At 50.2% G+C, this 25,987-nt stretch overlaps 1 protein-coding gene across 3 annotated transcripts; it reads right to left on the bottom strand.

Moving 5' to 3' along the window:
• TNFRSF13B (TNF receptor superfamily member 13B) lies at window positions 1–25,732 on the bottom strand. 3 transcript variants are annotated; one of them, XM_070479245.1, is made up of 6 exons: window positions 25,585–25,732; window positions 10,247–10,384; window positions 7,570–7,815; window positions 872–1,057; window positions 227–488; window positions 1–93 (listed from the first exon to the last, which is right to left on the bottom strand). In XM_070479245.1, the coding sequence occupies exons 1-5, from the start codon at window positions 25,598–25,600 to the stop codon at window positions 238–240; spliced, it is 837 nt and encodes a 278-aa protein (XP_070335346.1). In that variant the 5' UTR covers window positions 25,601–25,732; the 3' UTR covers window positions 1–93; window positions 227–237. The 3 variants fall into 3 exon arrangements, with proteins under 3 accessions (XP_070335346.1, XP_070335345.1, XP_070335347.1); XM_070479244.1 differs by lacking the exon at window positions 25,585–25,732 and adding an exon at window positions 22,496–22,732; XM_070479246.1 differs by lacking the exons at window positions 10,247–10,384; window positions 25,585–25,732 and adding an exon at window positions 22,496–22,731.
• Window positions 25,733–25,987: the final 255 nt, after the last annotated feature.

The raw sequence follows: 25,987 nt of genomic DNA, 5'->3' as shown, positions 1-25,987 counted from the left end.
CAGTGTGGGAGGTTTTATTTCCGCGAAGGGGCCCCGGGGCTGAGTCCAGCAGGGGCGGTTCCTTTACCGCTGGTGCGTTGAAGTGACGGTGACCTACAGTGGAGATCTGGGGTCAAGAACGGGGTCCCTGGCCCTTTCCCGCAGCTCTTCTCCCCTCCTCCCCCATTACCTCTTCTTCCCCTTCTGCCCACCCCCATCCCCCACTTCTCTCCCTCTCCCCCCTCACCATTCCCCAGTTCACGTGGCCAGGCCTCCTTCCTGCGCGGGCGTGTACACCGCCTCGATCCCGCCGTTCGCAGCGTGCACACAGGACTGTCCAGCTGCGCTCTGGCTGCTGCGTGCCCTCCTCTCTGTGCACTCGGACCTGGGTGTCGGGGGCGCGCCTGCACTTTCCTGGGTGGGCGCCCTGCACTCCGGGAAGCAGAAGCTGCACGTCTCCACCGGCTCAGGTGGCGCCCCTGCCACGTGGCCGGCTTCCATCCAGTGATCTGTGCAGGGAGGAGAGGGTGTTGGCCTCGGCGCGGACCCCTCGTCCTCCGCCCTCTCCCCGAGGCAGCCCGGCCACACCCTCCCCTTCCGCGGGGGCAGATGTGCAGGTGCGGTCCTTAGAGTCCCAAAGTGCCAGGGGGCCCACCACCTCCGGTTTTAGCGCTGCGGGTCCCGAACCCCCACCCCACCCCATGCGTCCACTCACCCTTCCTCAAGCCCCTTCTCTTCTCACCTTGATGTTTGACCTGGTTCATCTAGTCTGAGCAGGTACTGCACTGTTTCCAGCCCCAGGGCTCTCTAGGAGGAGCTGCCTGGTGCTGTCCACTTAGAAATGGGGCAGGGCCAGGACAGAGAGATGCCTGGGATCCCAGTAAACACTCACCCTTGGAAGTCTTGGCCTGCGTGGGACACGGCCCTGGGTGCGTCGGGAAGGAGACGTGGACTCCCCTCCTCTTGAGGAAGCAGGCTACGGCCAGCAGGAAGCAGCAGACGATGGCACAGAGACATAGGCCCAGCGTGCTGTAGACCAGGGCCAGCTGGTCAGCGCTCAGCTTCAGTCCTGTGGGCACTGCAGGACAAGGCCGGGGTGAGAACGAGAAGGGCCTCCCGAGGCAGCTGTCCTCAGGGAGCGGCCCCTCCTCCTCCAGGCTCGCTCTTGCCCTGTCAGCCCAACGCAAGCTCTGTGGTTACCCTTCACCCCCTTGGAGGGCCAGGCTCAGCCTGCTCCCACCCCGGCCTGGAGCAGCCTCTGAGATGGTGGAGCTGGACGTCGTTTGTGTCGTCTCCTTTGGCGTGTGACTTGGGGCAGTACCAGAGGTGGCTAGGTGAACAGAGTGATAGCTATCCAGGGAGGGTGTGTGTCTGTCTGACCTGGGGGCACAAGCTTTGAGAGAGAGACAGTGCAGTTGCTTCTGAGTTTGGGGGGCAGGGGTAAAGCCAGGGGCCCTGGGGAAATGGGGCGCTGGTCTCTCTGCCTCTCAGGGCCTGAGCCAAAGCCCTGCCCTCTACACCTGCCCTGGGCCTCCTACCACCTGAAGGAAGGGCTGCTGGCCGCCTGCTGCCCTTGGAGCATACAGCGCTTTCTTTAGCATCTCCCAGATCCTCGTGCTCTGGGAGTGAGGGCTGGTCACCTCTTTAGAGACCGAGGTGTAGTCTATGGCTACATAGCTGTGAAGCGGAGGAGGCAAGGGGTTCAGTGTGTTCGCAGGGTTATGCAGCTGCTGCCTGTGTGCCTGGGGCCGGGGCTGGCACCACACCCATCGTGGTGAGCCCCCTCTCCCAGACTCCACTAGACTGTCTCTGCACCAGTTCCGGCCACCAACAGACTCTTGCAGCACGGGCCCTTTGTGTCAGCCCCTCCGCATGTTTCTGAGGCTCAGGCCTGTGGTCACGTGTGTCATTTGTCCGTCCACAGGGAACATCAGAGTTGTGTCACCCTTCTGATGCTTGCAGGTTTCCACATGGACCTTGTGTTCACTCTCATGGACGCATCCCGGGGGTGGAGTGTGGGGCAGACGGCAGCTCCGTGTTGAGCTGTTTGAGGAGCCTGACGGTTTTCAACAGTGGTTGCACCGTCTTACAGTCCATCTTGCAGGAAACAAAACTGAGCCTCAGAATCACCATGGTCCCAACTGCAGAGGTGCAATTAGAGGCAGGCCTGATGGACTCCAGGCCAGGGCCTGGCCAACCACACACACACGTGGTGAGCGTGGACACTGGTCCTCTTCCTTACACACACTCCCAAGAGAGAGCTGTATAAAGTGACTGCTGGCCTATGCTGCCTTGATGTTTACAGAGCTCTGAGCAGGCTGGTGTCACCACCCCAGGCCAGCGGTGCTGACCAGAGCTCAGACAGGCCTTGGATGGGGGAGGGAAAGCAAAGACTCTAATTGAGGCTACAGATCTGGAGGCCGAGATCCTGAGAGGTGAGAGGATCCAGGGAGAGGTCACAGGGTGTGCAGAACTAGGTGACACTATGTTTCCCAGCTCCCAGGTCTCTCCGTCTGCTCCTACGCACCCCAGATAAAGGGAAACCATCAGGCTGGCTAGACAAGCCTTCCCGTCAGAGGCGGAATTGCCAGCCACCAGCGTCTATTCTTTGATGCTGCTCAGTACACAGAACCGCCAGGTCAATTCACAACCACACATCTGGATATTTCAGGTGTCTTCAGTGTGAATTCCAACACTCAGACTGACTGGAGACTGGCTGCTGGCATTCGGAGATGGTTCCTGATTTTTGCCCTTCAGACCAGGCTGGGTTGGGCCCCCCGTTGCGCCCAGCAGAATGTAGTGAGGGTGACACAGGGTCTGGCTTGTGCCCCAAGGAGGCCTGTCAGCTGCTACTCTGCTTTCTTGTGTGCCCCGAGCCCCCACGTGAGAAGCCAGCTGAAGAAGCCCCATGGAGAGTGTCCCCCTTGAACTAGAGCGAGAAGTGTGGTTCAGTCACTACAGCATCAGGGCCAAGCCTCTAGGTGACTCCATCCACAGCACCATCCACCTACCATGGTGACCCTGGGCGCCATCAGCAGGGACCTGCCGCCCGAGCCCCCCTCCCCCCTTCCTCTCCTTGCCCAGACCTGCAGAACCAGAAGTGAGAACAGGGGTGGTCTCCTGCCATCTGAGAGTTCAGCTGCTTTCAGATGCCACACTAGACAACCTGAGCAGGGACTCTGCTTCTGAAAGGCAGGTTCTGCCTTCTCTCTGTCCCTCGGCCCAGACCGAGATCTGGGGCTTCCCAGGGAAATGGAACTAGTTCCTGCCTGGCCCCCCTGGCCCCTGCACATGCCTCACAGAGGCCCTGGCCCGGAGGAGAAGTGCAGTTAAAACCACAGAACATGTCACCTTCCAGCTGCACCCAGGCTGGAGACGCGGGCATGCTTTCAGAGTCCCATGGACTCTGCACTATCACTTCCGGTGATGTGGATGCAGTCCTTGACTGGGGACCAGCTGCATGATGGATTCTGAGATGGGCCAAACCCCAGGGGCAGGGAGTGAGGAGGGAGGGGAAGGCAGGCACTTGGGGTACAGCCTGGGATGAGATGTGCTTCAATGGGAACACCTGGGAATCGACAACCCCACCTCCAGCAGGCATTGCTTCTAGGGAGAGTGCCCCAAACCTAGGTCTTAATGCCTTCTCTCTCCCATCACAACTCATGCATGTCACCCCTTCCAGACAGGAAAGCGGGGGGAGCCTGCTGGCTGCCAGATGGGAGGACAGGGTCCCGGCTTCTTGCTCTGCTTCCTGTGCTCAGTCACCAAGCTGTTCAGGTCTGCAGCTTGGTTGCTGCCCTGTCTCGGCCCTAGTGACCCGGCCCTGGGATGGAGCGGCCTGGTCCGGTGCCTCGCTGTCTGCTGACCCCAAGCCCAGGGACTTCTGTCTGGAAAGGACGTGACCTGTGGTGCTTGCCTGAGAACCAGGCCGGCAGGCGCAGTTCTGAGTACTGCCACCAGGGGCAGCGCTTGGTTCATTTCCAAGCAGGTTTTCCAGCGATCAATGCAAAGAAGCAGGAAAACAATAGAATGGGAAAGACTAGAGATCTCTTCAAGAAAATTAGAGATACCACGGGAATATTTCATGCAAAGATGGGCAGAATAAAAGAAACAGTATAGACATAACAGAAGCAGAAGATATTAAGAAGAGGTGGCAAGAATACACAGAACTATACAAAAAAGATCTTAATGACCCATATAACCATGATGATGTGATCACTCACCTAGAGCCAGACATCCTGGAGTATGAAGTCAAGTGGGCCTTAGGAAGCATCACTATAAACAAAGTTAGTTGAGGCGATGAAATTCCAGCTGAGCAATTTCAGATCCTAAAAGATGATGCTGTGAAAGTGCTGCATTCAATATGCCAGCAAATTTGGAAAACTCAGCAGTGGCCACAGAACTGGAAAGGGTCAGTTTTCATTACAGTCCCAAAGAAAAGCAATGCCAAAGAATGTTCAAACTACCACACAATTGCACTCATCTTACACGCTAGCAAAGTAATGCTCAAAATGCTCCAAGCTAGGCTTCAATAGTACGTGAACCAAGAAATTTCAGATGTTCAATCTGGATTTAGAAAAGGCAGAGGAACCAAAGACAAAATTGCTAACATCCGTTAGATCATCGAAAAAGCAAGAGAATTCTAGAAAAACATCTGCTTTATTGACTACACCAAAGCCTTTGACTGTATGGATTACAACAAACTGTGGAAAATTCTTAAAGAGATGGGAATACCAGACCACCTGACCTGCCTCCTAAGAAATCTGTATGTAGGTCAAGAAGCAACAGTTAGAAATGGACATGGAAAAACGGACTGGTTCCAAATCAGGAAAGGAGTACATCAAGGCTGCATGTTGTCACCCTGCTTATTTAACTTACATGCAGAGTACATCATGCGAATTGCCAGGTTGGATGAAGCACAAGCTGGAATCAAGATTGTTGGGAGAAATATCAATAACCTTAGAAATGCAGGTAACACCACCCTTATGGCAGAAAGCAAAGAACTAAAGAGCCTCTTGATGAAAGTGAAAGAGTAGAGTGAAAAAGTTGGCTTAAAACTCAACATTCAAAAAAAAAAAAAAACACTCAACATTCAGGAAACTAAGATCAGGGCATCCAGTCCCATCACTTCATGGCAAATAGATGGGGAAACAATGGAAACAGTGACGACTTTATTTTTGGGGCTCTAAAATCACAGAAGATGGTGACTGCAGCCATGAAATTAAAAGATGCTTGCTCCTTGGAAGAAAAGCTATGACCAACCTAGACAGCATATTAAAAAGCAGAGACATTACCCAACAAAGGTCCATCTAGTCAAAGCTATGGTTTTTCCAGTAGTCACGTATGGATGTGAGAGTTGGACTATAAAGAAAGCTGAGCACAGAATTGATGCTTTTGAACTGTGGTATTGGAGAAGACTCTTGAGAGTCCCTTGGACTGCAAGGAGATCAAACCAGTCCATCCTAAAGGAGATCAGTCCTGGGTGTTCATTGGAAGGACTGATGCTGAAGCTGAAACTCCAATACTTTGGCTACCTGATGCAAAGAACTGACTCGTTGGAAAAGACCCTGATGCTGAGAAAGATTGAAGGTGGAGGAGAAGGGGATGACAGAGGATGAGATGGTTGGATGGCATCACTGATGCAATGGACATGAGTTTCAGTAGGTTCCGGGAGTTGGTGATGGACAGGGACGCCTGGCGTGCTGCAGTCCATGGGATTGCCAAGAGTCGAACATGACTGAGTGACTGAACTGAACTTTCTATTTGATTTGTTAAACCTTTACACTGTTTTCAGAACCAGTCTTGCCTGGAAACTGCTGCTGCTGGGCTGGAACTCCGGCGGCCAGACTGGCAGTGCTGTGACCATCCTGAGGGCCCTGGTGGCTTTGGATCGGCTGGTGTAGCCGAGGGAGGACAGGATTTGAGCTTGGGCTCACGGCCACAGGTGCTAATGGTCAGGTCTGCCTTCTGAGGGAATGGGACAGACACTCTGGCCTCCATGCTATTGGTGGCAGCCGGACGCAGTGGAACGTTTGGCCAGCATCCCTGCAGCCCCAACCTAGCAAGTGGGCAGGCTGGGGATGAGTGAGGTGGGTGCACAAGGCTGTCTGCACCTCTTCCTTGGCTTCAGGCCTGGGGCAGCCCTCACAGTGGTGACGTCGCATGTGGCAGTGGCAGGGATGGGAAGAGAAAACACTCCATGACCCACGGTAAGCAAAAAGCCAGGGACAAGACCGACCACCAGGCTACCATGCCAGTGTGCCCCCATGGAGCCCCCAAGGCAGGCACCGCCCCCACACACATGTGACCTGATTTGTGAGAGAGGAGCCTTTGTGGATGTGACCAAGTTAAGGGTCTGGAGAACTTCCCTGCTGGTCCAGTGGTTAAGAATCTGCTTTGCAGTGCAGGGGACAGGGGCCGGGAAGTTCTCACATGCCATGGAGCAACTAAGCCCATGTGCCACAACTACTGAAGCCCGTGCACCACAACTAGAGAGCAGCCCACAACTCACCACAACTAGAGAAAACCTGCTGGCAGCAACAAAGACTCAGTGCAGCCAAAAATAAAGTTGGGGAAAAAAAGAATCCATCTTACAATGCAGGGGGTGGGGGTTCAGTCCCTGTTTGAGGAACTAAGATCCCACATGCCAGAGAGCTATTAAGCCTGAGAGCTGCAGCTACTGAGCCCTGAAAGATCCTGCATGAGGCAGGGAAGATCCCGTGTACCACAACTGAGACCCGATGCAGACAAAACAGAACTTTTTTTAAAAAAAATGTAAGGATCTGGAGGTGAGGCCCCCCTGGATGAGAGTGGCCCTGAATTCAATGACAAGTGTCCTTAGAAAGAGGAAGACAGACCCACAGAGAAGCCCTGTGAAGACAGAGACAGGAGGGAAGTGGCCAGAGGTGTGGACGCCTGGAGGCCCAGCCCAGCTAAGCTTCCACTGTTCCCATCAAACAAAGGAATGGCCTTTCTGAGAGATGGGGAGTGGGCTGAGGTAGGGGTTGTCAGGGTGTGGATGAGTGGGGGTGCAGGATGTGGGGAGCAGGAGGGGATGGAGAGAGGTCAGCTCCGCTGTGTGAGCATCCTCCACGCCCCACCCCCGCCCTCAGGACCCAGGGCCTGGACTCGTCCTTGCCAAGCCCCGCCCTGGCCTCACCTGCACACACATGTGTCGGGACACAGTGGGAGACGCGTAAGCCCCAGACCTCCAGAGGGACACGGTGTGGGGCAGACATGGCCTGTAGGCCCTGATGAGTCTCTGTTTCTCCGAATGGGATTGGGGGTCTCGCTCACAGTTGGCTATGCTGGTCCCTTGTGGCCCTGGGTTCTGAGAGCTCATTCAGAGGCTGTCAGGAGACTCCCAACTGTCTGGTCTTTTCTTCTTCTGTTGCTTTCTTCTTGCCCACAGACTTCTGTAAACTTTGCCCAGTTTTTCTTCCTGTGATGACCACCCTGCAGTCTGGCTTCTGGTTATTTGCATGCACGGGACTTCCTGCTTCACAGTCCCTCCTAACTGAGGCCTGATGCCTGCCTTCCACCCACTTGGACCTTGAACAAAGCGCAGGCCAAACACAGCAGGTGGCTTACCTGGACCCGCATCCAAGCCTCTGTGTTCTGGCACCTGGTACCTCCCCAGGCTGTCCGCTCGGGCTGGGGCCTCTCCGGTCCGCTGTCTCCTGACTTCTGGTAGGAGGCTCACTTGGCTCCTCAGCGTGTTCTCACAGTAGTGTGTGCACTGCTTGGGATGACGTCCGCAGATGGAGGCACAGCTGACGCAGTCTCTCAGGAGCAGGTCATAGTACTTGCCTTGCTCTTGGCGGCAACTGAGTGACTCTGGGAGACAGAGGTCAATAATGTTACTGTGTGATGGACACACACAGGACCTGCAGGTCTGGCCTCAAAGGGCATCTCAGTGAACCTAGTCCAGTTCCCTAAAAGCAATTCCAGAGTAATCCCAGTTCTTTTCCATGATGCAAACACTAGACGGTACCTTGTCCACTGTGTACAGTTTAGCTGCACTGTATGTGTTTTGATGTGTAGTATTTTTTTCTATATCTAGTTTAAAATGTTATTTTTCATTAGTATTTGTTCTTTGCTCTATATATGATTTAAAAGTGCATTTCTTAGTACTAATCATATAAGGATTTTCTAGTTATATTTTAACATTGATATCTAAGTTATTATGTTGTCACAGGAGTTCTTTACTTGGATTTTTCAAATCTCATAAAGGAGAAGCATATCTCTTATAAATACAAGGAATGGAGACGGAAGCCAGCATACCCCTTGGTGAGTTGGGGAGGGGCCTGGACAGGAGGTGGGAAAGCTTGAACGACAGTGTTCTTCCTGTCCTAATAATAAATGAGAGTCACAGGAGCTCAAACATGTATCACTACCAGAGGCAGAAGCGAAGCGAAACAAAGGTCATTCACACTTGCTCAGAGAGCAGTTCTGAGTGCATTACAGACCTGCCTTTCTACAGGGCGGGTCTCCTTTGTCTCTAAGGAGGATTCTGTTCCTATGGAACTGTGACCTGCAGGCAGGTTTGCAGGCATTTTGGAGGCAGCACATGACAGAGGCCCAGAAGCCAGACCTTGAAGCTACTCAGGCTTGGGGCGCACTCATCCCCACTTCATGTGGGAGCTGGGCCTCTCTGTGACTCAGTCTCCTGTTTTCCAGGAGAGGGGTAATCACAATATAATATGGTGATTTCTTACAGTTGCTATGAGGATTTGAAGTCCCCAACACAGTGCCTGACACATAGTGAATGATGCTCAAGGTTTAAGTAGAACATTCATCGCGCCTCTTTGCAATGCAGACATGCCAGCCCTTATGTCCTTTTCAGAGTAGAGGACAAGACCAGTGAGGTGTGGATCTGAGACCCTCCCTTGCCCTGCCCGGACCTGGGCCCCTGACCCCCTCAGGGAAGACTCAGCAACCACCCCTTGTCCTGCCCCAGCCCTGGACCCCCAACCCCAACACAGGGGGAGTTAGCCTAATGGTGGCCTTGTCCCAGGGTTGCCATGACCTCCTACCCTCCTCGGGTCCCCCATGTGCCTGTGTAGGTGACAGCTCCGCAGGCCACCACCCTCACCGTCAGACCTCACAGACTCCCCACTGGACTTCAGTGTTTTTGCTGTATTTTCTGGGTCTTGTGCCTTTGTCCACACTGGTCCCTTCTCGGGGGATGCCCTTCCCCCTCATCTGGCCTCCACATACTCAGCTTTCAATGATCAATCTCAGATGGTACCTCCTATAAGAAAACTTCTGTGCTCCTCAGCCCATCAGCAGGTGGCGGTCCCTCCCAGTCGTGGTGCTTTATGGTTCATCTTTTAACTATGAAACGTAGTCATTTCCATTCCTCTTTCCAGGGTTTGTCGGTCAATATAATGAATGATCACCTCACTAATGGATAGTGGCTCAGAGTCATGGTGTTGGTGTCAAAGAGTCATTTTTCAAATCCTATCTCTTCCACTGTTATGCTGTGTGTTCTTGAGCAAGTCACTTAGCCTCTCTGAGCTCCACTCAGCCAGTATTTATATGAAGCACTGTGTCAGGCACTGTGCTAGGCTTAAGAAAGGAATTGAGCCCGCAATCTAGTGGTTGAGACACACATAAAACAAACCCACAGGAAAGAACATGATACAAGTCATGATGAGTTCCATCAGGCAAGAAAAATACACTTGTCAAGGCAATCAGAATATGGCGTGAGTGTAGACGATGTTAAAGAATTACTTCTGGGAGTGACAAAATGTTGAGCTTGTATTTTGAAGGCCTATGTATTAAGAATTCATGATCCACTATTCACAGGTAAAATGATATGAGTTTTTGGATTTACTTTAAAATACACAAGTTAAAACATTGATTGGGGACCGAAAAAAGCAGTATTTCTAAAGCTGCTGATTGGTAGACGGGTTTGTTATGCTGTTCTCTCTCAGTTTGCTAACTTCTATAGTAAAAAGACTCAGAAAGAAATGCAAGCAGAGAATGGAGAAGGAGGGCCCACTCTCCATCCGGCAGTCAGAGAAGAGCTCTGACTTGGTGCTGAGACCTAAAGGTCAGGCAGGAGGAAGCCCTGGTTAAACATCCCTGTGCAAAGGCCCTGAGGCAGGAAGGAACAGGGCGCCCCGGGGAAGCTGCAAGCTGGCAGGAGGGTCGAGAGGCAGAGGGTCCCACACTGTCTGTCCTCCTCCACCCCCACCTCAGGCCCCATGTGTGAGGAGTAGAGGCTACTCGCCTCCCGCGAGGGCCTGGGCCCAGAACTCACTGCAGAAGGCCGCACAGGTGCGCGGAATCTGGCTGCTGCAGGTGGGTTTGCAGGAGACGCAGGTGTTCAGCAGCGAGTCCCAGTACTGATCTTCGGGGCAGGGCTCCATGGCCGCCCCCCGCCGCGGGCCCTGTGGGGCTGAGAGGCGGGAGCGTGAGGGCAGCTGGAGGCCGGAGCCCAGGGGGCCTCCCACTCTGTATGTGGAGGGCGAACAGACAAAGCTGGCCCCCTCCCCAGCAATGCTCGCTGGGCAGCCGGCGCCCGCCACGCTGAGCCTCAGTTTCCCAGCCGGGACTCGCTGGTTTGGAGGCCCCTCCCGCGACAGTTCGCCCTGCTCGGCCCTGTTCTCTGCCCTTGTGGACGCTCGCCTTCACGGGATCCTTGCGTGCGCTGATCCCTCCGCATACCATGCTCTTCCTGCTCCGCGGCTGCTCACTTCCTCCTGACCGGTCGGATCTGTTTCAACTTTGTTCTCACGGGGAAGCCTTTCTGACACCCTGTCCTTGACCCCCATCTGCATGGACTCCCGTCACTGACTCCCGCTCCGTGGTGTCTCCCCGGTAGCCAGCAGTGCCTGGCAGGCACAGGCGCTACTTGTTTGCTGCTGGGTCCCTTGGATCTCAGGAGTGCCTAGGACATCGTAGGTGCTCATTAAATGAATGAATTAAAAAAGCAGACCGAGCCAGTGCCTAGCAAACAGCAGGCACTCAATAAATGTCCGTTTCCATCCCTTCTGCTGAGACACACAGTGACACGTGTGCAGTGCAGCCTGTGCAGTGCAGCCTGACAAACCTATCCATGTGTGCACGCCTGTGCCACAGCCACCATGTCAAGGTGGTGAATGTTTCTTACCCCCTGGTGACTCTCATAGGCCCCCCACTCAACACCTGCTCCCAGCAGTGACTCCTGGTCTGAGCTTGAGAACTACAGGCCCACAGGATGCTGGCATCACCCAGTCTTGAACTTCTGTGGCTGGTTCTTTGGCTCCACAAGGCATCTGGGACTCATCCCAGCTGGTCATGCGTTGCTGAGTCTTCTCTAAATTTCTGTCTGATTTCATGGCATTTGCATCCCCAACAAGTTCTCTTAAACGTATCGTGAGGTTTTTGCTTATTCTTTAATGAAAAACCACTGAGAAAAGACCAGCGGCTCCCACTTGACTCGGCAGCTTAAGCACAGGGGCTTATGTTCCTTCCCTCCTGAAACCAAACTAAAAGGACCAGACAAGAGGGCTGTCCTCGGGGGCTTCCCTGGTGACTCAGTGGGAAAGAATCCGCTTGCCAATGCAATAGAGGTTCGATCCCTGATCCAGGAGGGTCCAACATGGTGTGGAGCAGCTAAGTCCGCACACGACCACTGAGCCTGCACTGTAGAGCCTGGGAGCCACAGCTGCTGAAGCCCGAGCGTCCTTGAGCCCGTGCTCCCCTCAAGCTCATGCTCCACAATGAGAAGCCCAAGCACCGCAACTAGGGAGTAGCCCCCGCTCAACGCATCTAGAGAAAAGCCTATGCAGCAATGAAGACCCAGCACAGCCAAAAAAAAAAAGAAGAATAAATATTTTTTAAAAAATATAGTCATCCTCAAGAGTAGACTGGAAGAAGTAGCTGCAGCAGGGGACAAATGACAGCAACATCTTGGAAGACGGAAAGCAGGTGGCCTGGGGAGACTGGCTTCAGGCGATGTCTCTCTCTTTTGAAGTTCAGAATTGGGGCACTAAACCTTAGGAAGCTCCTGGAGCTGGAGGCTCCGGTGCCTCTGACAGCGGGTGTGGAGTGCAGAACCATGGAATAGGGTTGGGGGAAATTGACACAAAGAGGACTTGACCCCAGGCAGGTGATGGCCCCTCACCCACTCAAGCAGGAGGTTGGGAGTCTCCTCAGACACAACTGAGGGTGGCTTTGAGGTCCACTGTCCCCGCAGCCATACCTCAGAAGTGTCATGGTTAGGTCTGTAAAAACGTATCCTTCCCCATTCTGCAAGTGGCAGAAAACCAGCAGACTTGGCTCTGGAAGAAACTGACCCAAAGGAAAAGGCCTGGAGGCACTGCCTGGGAGATTCTCTCAAGAAAATGACCACACTGCTGCCTGACCATTCAGAGCAAAACTTCTACATGAAAACCCTGTCTGTTTACCTACAACTTCCAATCAGCTGTCAGGGCCACAGTCTGAATTGTAAACCACAGCCAGGAGTCACCAATATTGGAAAACCACCTCTGCATGAAAGAGACCTGGGACAAAGCAAGCACAAGAAACCCACCCCGAGCAAACAGAGACAATTCAGGGAACAGAGGAAAACTAAGAGACGATCACTAGACATTTTCAGAAAGAGAACTTTTGCATCCATGAGAAAGATAATGTGCTACTTTTATTTTAGTTAGGATCTTAGTTCCCCAACCAGAAATCGAACCCAGGCCCTTGGGAGTGAAAACACGGAGTCCTAACCACTGGATGCCAAGGAGTTCTCAATGATGTGCTACTTTTAAAAGAATAATCTGCATTGAACAAATAAGAATGACTAGAAGTTTTAAAATATAATAGCTAGAATCAAAACATCTATAGAAGTGTTATAAGATGTACTTAAAGAAACATCCCAGAAAATAGAGAAAAGATATGAAAATATGGAATTATTTCAGGAAATATAAATGTTGACCGATGGCAGTTTCAGAGACATGTTTGAAAGACATTAGCCTCCAGATTCAAAGAGCCAATCAGGTCTCCTGTACAATAAGTTATCTCAAACCAAGACCCATCATCATGAAATTCAGGAGCAACAGAGACTTGGGAAAAATCTTTGTCAGGTCACTGGCTGACTGCAGACATGAACAGAAACTTTGGTGACCACACACAAGGAATACATACTTTACAAAAATAGTTTAGAAAAGTCACAAACAGACTCCAGCTCACAACAACAACAGCAAAATCAGCAATCCCTGAGGAATGAGGGAATTAAATTTCCAGAGTTACCACAACATAATGCTCAAAATATTCAGTTCTCAAAAAAAGTACGGAACATGCAAAGAAACCGGAAAATATGGCACATTCACAGAGGGGAAAAAAAAAATGATTTGACAGAAACTATCCCTGGGGAGACCTAGACATTGGAAATACTATTCAAAGATGTTAGATCTACTGTCTTAAATGTGTTCCATGAGCTAAAGGAAACCATGGACAGAGAACTAAAGGAAATCGGCAAAAGGATGTATGAACAAAATGAGGATATGAATAAACAGAGCGATTGTAAAAAAAGGAACCAAAGCTTGGAAGCAGCCAAAATGCCCTTCAGTAGATGACCTGATAGATAAACTGTGGCTCATCCAAACAACGGAATTTATTCAGCACTAGTAAGAAGTGAGCTCTCAAGCTATGAAAAGACATGGAGGAACCTTAAATGAATATGACTAAGTGAGAAAAGCCAAGCTAAAAAGTCTCCACACTGTGATTCAGCCGTATTACATCCTGGAAACAGAAGACAAATCAGTGGTTGTCAGGGGTTGAGGGGAGGGAGAGAGAAAGTTGGAGCAGAGGGGACTATACAGAGCCATGAGACTCTTCTGCGTGATACTGTCATTGTGGGTGCAGGTCATTATACATTTGTCAGCAGCACCAAGAGTGAACCCTGATGTAAACTGGAGTTTGGGTGAAAACGATGTGTTGATGTAGCGATGTGCCACTTTAGTGCAGGATGCTGGTAGTGAGGGAGGCTGTGCTTGTGTGGGGATAAGGAGTATATGGGACTTCTCTGTAATTTCCACTCAACTTTTCTGTGAACCCCAAACCATTCTCAATATTCTATTAAAAGATGGAAATGAATTCTGGAATTGAGAAGTCCAATAACTGAAATGTAAAGACTCCCCAGGGAGGTTCAGTAGCAGATCTGAGTAGCCAGAAGAAAGGATCAGTGAGCCTAGAGATAAGACTATTCAACTATTTAGAATGAGAAGCAGAAACAAAGAATGATGAAAAGTAAACAGAACTCATGGGAGTCCATCAAATATACCACCGTATGGAATCATTTGGAATTCCAAACCCCAGAGAGAAGAAATAATGGCTTGAGACTTCCCAAAACTTAGGAAAGACATGTATATACGTGTTTGAGAATCTCAGTGGACTCCAAGCAGGATAAACTTAGAGACCTACATTGAGACACACTGTAGTAAAATCGTGGAGATCCAAAGACAAGGAGAGAATTGTGAATTATGAAAGCAACAGCAGAGAAACTAACTCCTCCCTTATTCGAAGAGTCAGATGTTTAAGGAAACCTTAGCTGGACTGACTTAAAAAAAGAAATAGAAGAAACCGAAATTACCAAAATCAGAAATGAAAGTGGGACAACTGGTACACATTTTATAGATTTTAAGAGAGTATCGTGAACAGTTGTGCACCAACCGATTGGGTAATCTAAATAAGTAGACAATTCCTAGAAACATGCAATCTACAAAACTACAAAAACTGATTCATGGAGAAAGACTATCTGAATAGACCTATAACAATTAAGGAGGGTGAATCAGTGATCAGAAAACCTTCTGGCAAAAAGCCCAGGACTCGACAGCTTAACTGGAGAATTCTACCAAACATTTAAAGAAGAGTTAAAACTAATCCTTCCCGTACTCTTTCAAAAAAGTTGAAGAGAGAGCACTTCCCGAGAATGAGTGACCAGTGAATAGGCCAGCGTTATACTGATGATAATGTCTAATAAAGACGTTGTCAGAAAAGAAAATTGCAGACCAATATGCCTTATGAATATAGATGTAAAAATTCTCAATAAAATATTAGCCAGTCAAATCCAACAGCATGTTAAAAAAAATAATACATTATTACCAAGTAGGATTCATTCCTTCCCAGAACACAGTGCTATGTTCAACATATGAAAATCAATTGATGTACATTACTACAGTACAAGAATGAAGGAAAAAACTACAGGGACATCTCAATGCAGAAAAACCATTTAACAAAATTCAGCACCTTTTCAATGAATGAAAGCATTCATTGAATTGTGACTAGACAAGAATCTCCTCTACATGATAACAGCCATATATGACAGACCCATAGTTGACATCACAGTCAGTGATGAAAGATTGAAAACTTCTTTCCTATGATTGTTAACAAAACAAGAATGACTACTCTTATTATGTCAATTCAACAAAGTACTGGAAGTTTCAGCCAGAGCAATTAGGCAAGAAAAAGAAATAAAGGTATTCAAATTGGAGAGGAGAAAGTAAAATTGTCTGTTCAAAGATGACATGATCTTATATGTAAAATCTCTAATAATTTCAAACACTGAAAATTGTTAGAGATGAAAACTCAGCAAGGTTACAAATACAAAATCAACACACAAAAATCAGTTGAATATACATATATTTGCAATGAATGATCCTAAAAGGAAATTAAGAAAACAAATCTATATACAGAGGCATAAAAATGAGTTAAATAGTTAGGAGTAGGAAGGACTTCCCTAGTGGTCCAGTGGCTAAGACTCCATGTTCCCAATACAGGGGACCCAGGTTTGATCCTTGGTCAGGGAACAGGATCCCACATGGTGCAACTAAGACCTGGCAAAGCCAAATACATATAAAAATAAACAGTTAAAAAATACTTAGGAGTGAATTTAACCAAGGTGGCAAAAGAAGTATACCCTGAGAACTAGAAAACATTGCTGAAATTAAAGACGATCCCAAAAAACAAACCCCATGTTCATGGGTTAGAAGAGTTAATGTTGTTAAAATGTCAGTACCACCCAAAGTGATCACAGATGCAATATAATCCCTAAGAAAATCCCAATGACTTTTTTACACAAATAGAAAAACCCCCCTCCTAAAAATTCCATTTGACCCTAAACAGTCAAAACCACCTTGAAGAAGAACAAAGTTGGAGGACTTATACGTCCTGATTTCAAAACTTACTACAAAGCTAAACTAAGCAGTGTGATGATGAAATAAAGACAGATGCTCAGACCAGTGAATAGAATGCATGCATGCATGCTAAGTTGCTTCAGTCATGTCCAACTCTTTGGGACTCCATGAACTGTAGCCTGACATTCTCCGCTGTCCATAGGTTTGTCCAGGCAAGAATACTGGAGTGGGTTGCCATGTCCTCCTCCAGGGAATCTTCCCAACCCAGGGATCAAACCCATCTTATGTCTCCTGCATTGGTAGACGGGTTCTTTACCACTAGTGCAACCTGGGAAGCCCAGTGAATAGAACAGAACCCAGAAGTAAGCTCTCCGTCTGCGTACAGTCAATTGATTTTCAACAGATGGAGGAGAGGGAAAAGCAAGTCCATTGCAGCCAAGAAGTTCAGGTAGAAATTCTCAGAGTGGTGGTGGAGAAAGTCCTAGGACTTGGCAGGAGGCTGAGTGGGAGCTGTAGCTCAGCTAAAATAGGTGGGAAGTGGGAGGAACATCTCCAGTGGAAACGCAACTGCAGATAAAGGAGTCTGGTTGCCCAGTTGAGAGGCTGAATCTACCGCAGAGCTGGGGGTGAGTTACTGAGGTGAGCTGCACATAGCTTAGCTATGAACACAGTTTACATCATCATAACGATTGAACACCAGTCGGGGAATAACTCAGACTTTGAATTGTGTTTACTGTAGAATAGTCACTCACCCATGACAGGGGACACCCTTCGACCACTGTTGTAAACAAGGCAATGACAGGACTTAAGTGACAGGAAGGAAGGAGGGAGAAAAACTGCAGAGGGTTTTGCATTTGAGGCAAATGGCTTAGCTGGCAGCAAAGTGAGCAGTCTATCCTTGAGCACCTGGTGGACTGGGGGGGCGGGGATCGGAGAGAATTTGAGCAGTTTCATCATTTGGGGCGACACGTAGGAGAATGACAGTGTTTACAGTCTCTCTTTTATGAATCACGAAGAAGGAGGAAGAGGAAAGGAGGAGGATGAGAAGGAAGAGAGAAAGGTGGGGATGACTGTTCCTCCCGTTCCTCCTGTTGTTGATTTCGGCCTCCTGTTGGCTCATTCTGAAAGCTGATTTGCCGTGTTTCAGCGACAGAATGTGTGTGATAGCAGCGGCGCCTGTGGGGGGTGGTGACTAGGGGGCAATGCGGCTGAGTCACCACAGTCAGCTTGGGAAAGCCAGTCAGCACCGCCCTGGTTTTCCTATACTGTAAACTGGACTGTGTGCGCTCCTTTGCAGAGGAGGTTTCCTTAAGGACATGCATATGACATGCATAGAGTTGACCCAAGACACAGTTGCCAGGTGGTAGTTATTATTTGGATAAAGTGGTTTAAAAACATAATGGATTAATTACAATCATTTCATAATCACCAAACTTGTGCTCCAGACCTGAAAACTGCCCCCAGAACCTCAACTTGTGGCTGAAACACTGTAATTTCCCAAAGACATTTGTTCCTACAGCTGCCATGTCGCCTGGATGGCCATGTAGTCTGAGCACCCTCTACCTGGTGGCATTTCTTTCTTTTTGATATTTATTTATTTGGCTGTGCTGGGTCATTACAGCACTTGGAATCCTTAGCTACAGCATGCACACTGTTAGTTGTGGAGTGTGGAATCAAGTTTCCTGACAAGGGATGGAGCCTGGGCCCCCTGCACTGGGAGTGCGGAGTCTCAGCCACTGGACCACCAGGGATGTCTCAACCTGCTGATGCTTCTTATTTTGAATTAGATATTTGGGGGTGTGGCCGTCTGCCTCCTTGCACTGTCTCATCTATCTCTGAGCCCACTATAGTGGGCATCCATAGTACCGGGCGCAAGTAGGTCCTGAGCAGATGCTCACAGAGCAATCCTCAGGGAGGACGGGTGGAGTGGGAAGCAGTCCTCGTTCCTGCACTGAGTCCACTGATGCCCTGATTGTGATGCTGCTGAAGAAGAGGAGTGAGGATGCTCTCTCTCTCTTGCTCTGGAAAGAGCTCTAAGACATATTAAGCGGAAAAACAAACAAAAACCAAGTTCCATAACGGCATGGCTCATAGGCTCCCTTCTTCTCTTTCTTTTTGCAAAAAGGGAGAAAGTTCTAATCTACATTTACGGGTACATATATAAAGAAACACTGTAAGGAAACATAGGAAACCAAAAACAGTGTTTTAAAGAAAATACTTAAGAATACATTGAGTGAAAGAAGTACAAAATGTGTACATTGAAAACTACAAAACATTTCTGAATGAAGACCTAGATAAATGGAAAGATATCCCACATTCATAGACGGAAAGACTTAATAGTGGTAAGATAGCAATACTCTTGAAATTATTCTACAGATTCAATGCAATCCCACTCGAATCCCCAGATGGCTTTTCTGCAAAATATGACAAGCTGATCCCCTAAAATCATATGGAAATGCAGGAGACCCAGAAGAGCTGAAACATTCTTCAAAGAGGGCAAATTTAGAGGACTCACACTTCCCAATTTCAATATGTACTACAAACCAGCTGTAAATGAGACAGTGTGGTGCTGGCATAAGGACAGACATGGGTCAATGAAATAGAATTTAGAGTCGAAAACTAAAGCCTAGCATTTACAGTCAGTTGGTTTTCAACAAGGGTACCAAGAAGATTCAACAGGAAAAAGTATAGTCTTTTCAACACGTGGTGCTGGGACAGCTGGATAGCTACTTTCGTAAGAGTGAATGTGGACCTCTGCCTCACACCAGAAAGTAACTCACAGTGGATCATAAACCTACCTGTAACTAGACAACTTTTAGAAGGAAACAGGAGTAAGTCTTCATGCTTTGGGGCTAGGCAGTGAGACCAGATGCACAAATGATTAAAGAGAAGATTGAGAGATAGGGCCTAATAAAAATTTGAAACTTTTGTGTTTCACAGAACACCATCAAGAAAATAAAAAATAGTTCATGGACTTGGAGGAAATATTTGCAAATTGAGTATCTGATAAGGGATTTGTATCCAGATTATAGGAAAAAACTTTTGCAACTGAATAATGAAAAGACAAATAACCCAGTTTAAAAACGGGGTTTGGGAGTTAACAAGACATTTTTCCAAAAAGCTGTCTGAATGGCTAATAAGCCCATGGGAAGATGCTGAACGGCATTTGTCGGCAGGGAAACAATCAAAACTGAACTGAGCCATCTGCGGGGATGGCGGAAATGAATGCGTGGACAACAAGTGTTAGGGCAGATAGGGAGGAACGGAACCCTTGTGTGTTCAGCAGGATCTTGAAAACAGTACAGCCACTTTGGAAGACAGCCTGGCAGTTCCTCAGAATGTTAAACACAGAACTGCCATAGAAATGTAGTAGTGTGTGCTCTGTCGTGTCAGACACTTTACGACTCCATGGACTGTAGCCCACCAGGCTCCTCTGTCCATGGAATTTTCCAGGCAAGAATACTGGTGTGGCTTGCCATGTCCTCCTCCAGGGGATCTTCCTGACCCAGGGATCGACCCTGTGTCCATTTCATCTCCTGCGTTGCAGGCAGATTCTTTACCACTAGTGCCACCAGGAGTCCTAAGAGATGCGGTCCATCCATACAACGGGATGTTACTTGGCCATAAAAAGGTGTGAAGTATTGACACCCTGCCACATGGATGAACCTCAAAATCATTGTGCTTGTGGAAGAAGCCAGTCATCAAACAGCACGTTCCATTTTTAGAAAATGTCCAAAATAGGCGAATCTAGAGACAGTGGTAGCCTAGGGCTTGCAGGGGGGAGGACTGAGGCGTGCTGAAAATGCTCTAAAATTAGATTGTAGAGATGTTGCGCAGCTCTGTAAATATACTGAAAGCACTCTGTTGTAGACTTTAAACCGGTGAACTTTATGTCATGTAAATTCTCTTAACAAGGCTGTTTATTGCAGAAGAGACAGGAAAACTGGGCAGATGGCGGACCTGGAGGAGAGGAAGGCTGTGTTCTGTACCTTTTATACTTTCTGGGCCCCCAACCTGGGACTGGCATCTATTCATGAAGCAAAGGACCTAAATTAGGGGTTTGGGGCTAGCAGATACACACTACTATATATAAAATAGATAAACAACAAGATCCTACTCCATAGCACAGGGAACTATACTCAGTATCCTGTAACATCCACAGTTGTCTTTCTCTACAGCAGTAATTAACACAAACACTGTAAATCCAATTATACGTTAGTTTAAATAAAAAAGCAAAAGGGCCAAACAGAATTGAAGGGAGACTCCTGATGATCCTTCCTTCATTTGGGGAGAAGGGAGGGGGACACCAGCCACCCCCCAGCCCTCTGGGAGGTGATGGCTGGTGGACAGAGGTAGATGGGACGCAGGCAGCCTAGGCAGCCACCAAGACCCACTCATGGTCGAGAGGCACGGAGCCGCTGGGCCTGACGGGGACATAGAGCACACGTGGCCAGATGACAGCCGCCCAGCTGACCAAAGGGCGTTGTCCCTGCCCACCCCTCCTCCACCCCCAGGACCTACATAAGGTTCCAGAACCATCCTCAGCCCCAAAGAAGGGTAGGAGACCCCCGAGATTGACCCTGGCTCGCAGGATGGAAGCAGTGATGACCCCAGGAAGGAGGGAGGGCTCTTGCAGGCCTGGGCTCCCCTGAGCCCCAGCCGTCTGCCGTCTCCCTCACATGCCTGGTCTCGTACCCGCTGGACCAAGAAAGGCCCCTGTGGTCAAGATAGTTTGAAAAATGCTGGGCTAAGGAAAGTCAGAGTTTAGTTTTGTTGTTTCCAACTGCAGTCCTTCTCAGAGCCTTTGCCTATGGCCCTTCAGATGGGGCTCTGGTGGGTTCAGGGCCCGGCTGCGTTTTCTCAGGGATATCTGGTAGGGCAGAGTCAGACCTTTGTTTTACAACCGAGGGAAAGGAGCCCAGAGTGGTGAAGGGGCTCCTTCAGGGTGAGATCTTAACCCCCGAGCAGGCATCAAACCCAGTCCCCTGCATTGGGAGGGGAAGTCTTAACCACTGGACCACCTGGGAAGTCCCACCCCTTACTCTTGTAGAATATCTCTACTTTCTTTAATGTCCTTTGGGGTTTTACCACTTCTACCAAACAGGTGGGTTAGATCATTTAAAACTTTTTTTCCCCCGCCAGGCAAATACACAGGCTTTCCTAAGGAGTTATAATTAACAACACGTCGAGTCAGTGGACCAGGGAAGCCAGGCCCAACTCTTGCGGGCTCTGGCAGTGCCAGGCCCAGGTCTGGCAGCTTCTGACTTGTGGCCCTGAGGGGTCCACCCTGTGTCAAAGCGACCCTGGTCCCTGCCTGGTCCAGCTCCTTCAGAAGTCTTATATATTTGAGCCTGTAGCTGGGGACACGTCTTGGGATGTGGCTGTTCCCCACAAAGAGGATCACAGAAGGGCTCTGCTCCCTGCCTGGCGTGTGAGGATGGAACAGCCTGGCTCTGCACAGCGAGGGACCTGGGTGCTGCCTTCTGCTTTGGCATTTGAACAAACCTTCAAAACCTCCCCTGGTAAAAATTCTACAGGATAAATGATCTGGAATTCTACAGGATAAATGCTCTGGTTTCTTAGATTAAAGAAAAGCAGCAAGGGAAAACATGAGGCATGATGGGAATGTTCTAGATTAAAACATGTAACCAGAAGGATGGCGATTGGGTCCTGATTTGAACAAGCCAGCTGGAAAAAACACAAGACAGCCGGGAAGTGTGAACACCGGCACTTGTGACACTGAGGAGCGTTCTTTGCAGGAGTTGTCCTGGCATGAGGGCCTTTGGGGTTTTGTTTTTGAGAGAGAGATCCGTGGAGAAGGAAATGGCAACCCACTCCAGCATTCTTGCCTGGAAAAGTCCATGGACAGAGGAGCCTGGCGGGCTGCAGTCCATGGGGTTACATGACTAAGCATGTGTGCACGAGGATGGAGGGAGATGGGTTGGTAGCAATAAAGTGGTAGAACTGAAAAAAAAAGAGAGAGAGAGAGATCCGGAGGTATTTACAGATCAAAACTATGATGGCCTTTGAAGGCCTTGGCAGGGCCCAGCGGTCCTGGAAAGCACATGCTGGGCCATGTCTGTGGGAGGCTCCTTAAGCTCTCCTACTTTTGCATATGTCGACTTCAACATAGACTATCTTAAAAATGTCCTGGCCCACCCAGCTCTGGGTCCTGGGCAGTAGAGGGACTTCCTGCCCATGTGGCTGCTCCCCTGGAAAGCAAGGCCAGCCCCCACCCTGGGCCCCCAGTCTCTAGGCACTCCACATGCAGGTGTGTAGGAAGACCCGAGCTCATCCACTATGCCATAGGTGCCATTCCCCTTGCACCCCCAAGGCCACTCGGAGCCCCCAGCCAAACCCCCTCGCAACCCCCCTCCCACACCGCCTTCCCGGCTACTTACTCGGCTCCTCCTGGCCCGCCAGGCTGCGGCCACCTTGTCTTCTCCGGCCCAGGCCACTCATTACTCAGGACGTTTATTCTTAGCCCAGATTTGGTTAGTGCCCGGCTGTACTTCCTGGGTTTTCCCCCCACCTATAGGATGTAAATCAGCGGCTCCCTCCTGCCGCACCTGCGCCGTCTGTCTCGGCCAAGGGGGTGGACTCGCCTGACGCTCCAGGAGCCCTGAGTGCTCTCTGCCGAGCCCCTGGGGGCACTGTACATGCTAGGCCGCAGCAGGGTGGCCCAGCCCTCTTTCTCAGCAACCCTGTTCTCTTTCATTGCCCGGTCATCTCCTCCTCTTCCTTCTTCAGGCCCACCTCCTTTAGGAAGTCATCCCTGACTGCCCCTAGGTCAGGTGAATTGTGATTCTCTGTGCTTCCGAAGTCCTGACCTGACTCCCAGCAGAGCAGTCGTGAGGCTGAACTAGAGGCGGACAGACTGGGCTGGGGTCTTAGCTCAACCACATCCCAGCAGGAAGCCATGGTGGCAATTTAGTAGTTAACATATCTGTGCCTCCGTTTCCCCTTCTTTGAAGTGGGTGTAAAGGCAGCCCCTGGTTCACAGGTCACAGGTGGCGATGAGACTGGGCTGAGTGCACTGTCAGGCCTCAGGGTGGTTCTCAGGGCCCAGCGTCTGGGACGAGCACTGCGGTCCCTGTCAGTGTCACTTTTCATCCCCCCAGATGACAAAGTCTTAAAGTGTGCTGACATGGAGAGTGGAAAAAATCTGGGGAAGCACAAGCCCTGGCCCATGGGACAGAGTGTGTTGGTACCTCTGTGTGGATGGCAACACAGATGGTACCTCTGATGTGCATGTCCACATCCGGTAACATGGAGAACCTACGCCTGACGCATGACCCAGGAGCTCTTCTCCAGGGGCCGGCCACAGGCACTCACGGAGCGTGCCCAGCAGAGCATGGTTGTCGTGGAAACCGCGCCAATACCCACCAGGCAGCAATGACCAAGCACATAAGGTTCACAGGCACAACCTAGAACACAACGCAGCCATCATAAAGAGTGAGACAAGTTTGTACCCGGGCATGTGGAGAGATCATTAAGACTGATAGTCGAGTGAAAAAAAGTAGTTTGCAGCATGATTCTTGCAATAAGAGGCCTCTCAGTGAAACAAAGACAAGCAGGCCTCCTCACCCACTTGCACACCCCCAGGGCTGGGGCTCTCACCACTTCACAGAGAAGCTGGCTCCCAGGAGTGAGCAGATGGTACCTCCGGGAACAGACCCATTGCACCGACTGCTGTCTCTATGGGCACACACGGTCTCGTCCTTTGGAGTTCTAACACCAGCAAAGTTACGCATGAAGTGGAAAACAAGATCCACCCTGGTTCTGGGCAATGAGAGCTGAAGTCTCCGGTCCCCCAACACCGGTATCACTGCTGATCACAGCTTGTTAATGCTTTTGTTCAAACACTGTTTACAAGCAGTGGGTTTTGTTGACTCTCTTTTCTTTAATTGGAGGTGTCATTTACATGCAGTAAAATACAATATTCTCAGCAGGCAGGCCAGCAACTACTTACCAGGGGGCAAACCGAGGAAATGCTCCCCAGATCCAGACCTGAAACATTTGCAGCCCCCAGAAGGCCTCCCTCCTCTTCACAGGCAGCCCAGAATAACCCTTATTCTGACTCTACCACAGACTCATCAAGTCTGCTCCTGGGCAGGGAAACTACAAATAGGATCGCCACTTCTTTCTTCCAGCCTCTTTGCTCAAGGTTAGATTTTATTACACCAGACAGAACAAGCTGGGGGGCCTTTGGGAATCTCAGGGAGCCTCATCTTCTTCTGCCCAAACAATGAACATGAAGCTCATATAGGACGGCAGCCTGTGGGACCCTCCCCCGCCACAGCCCCCCGAAGCAGGAACTACCCCACTGTGTGACTGTGCCCCCATCAGAGACTGTCACCCCCCCAGCAGGGATGATCCCCTATGTGACTCCCCCCAGCAGAAACTGTTCCCCCGTGTGACTCCCCCCAAAGTGGGAACTGCTCCCACAGCAGGAACTGCCCCCCATGTGACTCCCCCCCATAGCAGGAACTGCCCCTCCAGCAGGAACTGCACCCCTAGTAGGAACTGCCCCTTGTGTGATTTCCCCTCAGTGAGAACTACCCTCCCAACAGGAATTGCCCCCTGTGTGATTCCCCCCAGCAGGAACTACCCCCCCAGCAGGAACTGCCCCCTGTGTGACTCCCCGCCAGCAGGAACTGCCCCCCGCCATGTGACTCCTCCCCAGCAGAAACTACCCCTCCCAGCAGGAACTGCCCCCTGTGTGATTCCCCCCAGCAGGAACTGCCCCCCCAGCAGGAACTGCCCATTGTGTGATTCCCACCCCCCAGCAGGAACTGCCCCCTGTGTGATTCCCCCCGAGCAGGAACTGCCCCCCCCATGTGACTCCTCCCCAGCAGAAACTACCCCCCCCAGCAGGAACTGCCCCCCCCCCCCATGTGACTCCTCCCCAGCAGGGACTGTCACCCCCCAAGCAGGAACTGCACTTCCGTGTGACTCTCCCTGTGCCAGGAGCCCTCAGAGCAGGTGCCGAGATTTCTGCTCCTCATTCTGAAAGCAGCCCTTTCTCAGTGTCTCAGGGGAGACTCAGGATTCTAATTTTAAGCTCCACCATCAAGGGGACGTGAGAGTTCTAGAACTGGAGCAAAGACAGGGTAACCTCAGGGTTTGGAGCTGGTTCCACTCCACTGTGTCCTTAAACAGTTAAAATAGAATATGGTAAAGAGTAACCTGAACCTGTGCAGGAAGGGCCTCTCCTGCCAAGCAGGACAGCAGGCTCTGCCACGGCCCCTTGGCCTCCGGCAGAACCTGGATGCACGTTTCACCAGGTGATGGATTTTGCCTCGTCATTCCCCACACATTTTTTTCTTGCAGATTAAACACTGTTAACAGGGTCCTTTCCCCACCTAATACAGCCTATCAATCAAGTCCTTGTCTTTTTAGATAAGCTCTTCTGTGCTCATCCGGGAAAATAAAATAGCTCTGCAGGCTCTGTTCTAAATGTCCCACCTTCATTGCACACGTCTTTTACCTTTTCTGTGTCTCATGCTAAGGCTTGAGTTCCTTAGGTGGAATTTCTCAGCCAGGCGGAATGTTCCAGCGAGATGGCTCCACTGTCCACATGTGCGTATGAGGTTTGGGCCCTGAGGTCCCAGCCACTAAAGTGGTGTCGGTCGGCCCCCAGGGCCTGGTGGCCACCACTTCCCCAGCACTGTCTGCCGCCCGCCCCCAGCCCCCCACCCCAGGCCTGGAGGCCCAACCCGCTCTGAGAGAGTCCCAGGGGAAGACAAAAGCAAGAGTATCCAAAAAAGGACATTTCTTAGAAATGCAGCGAAAGCCCTGATTTTCATGATTCGATTTACATACCCGACTCAGAGGTGCTGAATTTCCTCTTTGCTACAGTTTGTGCTAATTTCTCAGAAATGCTGGAGGCC

The sequence above is a fragment of the Odocoileus virginianus genome, chromosome 17 (assembly GCF_023699985.2).
Source record: "Odocoileus virginianus isolate 20LAN1187 ecotype Illinois chromosome 17, Ovbor_1.2, whole genome shotgun sequence".
NCBI classification, from domain to species: Eukaryota; Metazoa; Chordata; class Mammalia; order Artiodactyla; family Cervidae; genus Odocoileus; species Odocoileus virginianus.
This window is presented reverse-complemented; position numbering and strand designations above follow the sequence as displayed.

What these genes read in the sequence shown, in the direction of transcription:
- TNFRSF13B (XM_070479244.1), bottom strand. Translation starts at nt 22,556, where the DNA reads ATGAGTGGCCTGGGCCGGAGAAGACAAGGTGGCCGCAGCCTGGCGGGC. An exon ending in CACCTGTGCGGCCTTCTGCA is followed by an intron (nt 7,816 to 10,246) that starts GTGAGTTCTGGG and finishes TCTGTCTCCCAG; the next exon opens with AGTCACTCAGTTGCCGCCAA. An exon ending in AGGCTTGGATGCGGGTCCAG is followed by an intron (nt 1,058 to 7,569) that starts GTAAGCCACCTG and finishes CTTGTCCTGCAG; the next exon opens with TGCCCACAGGACTGAAGCTG.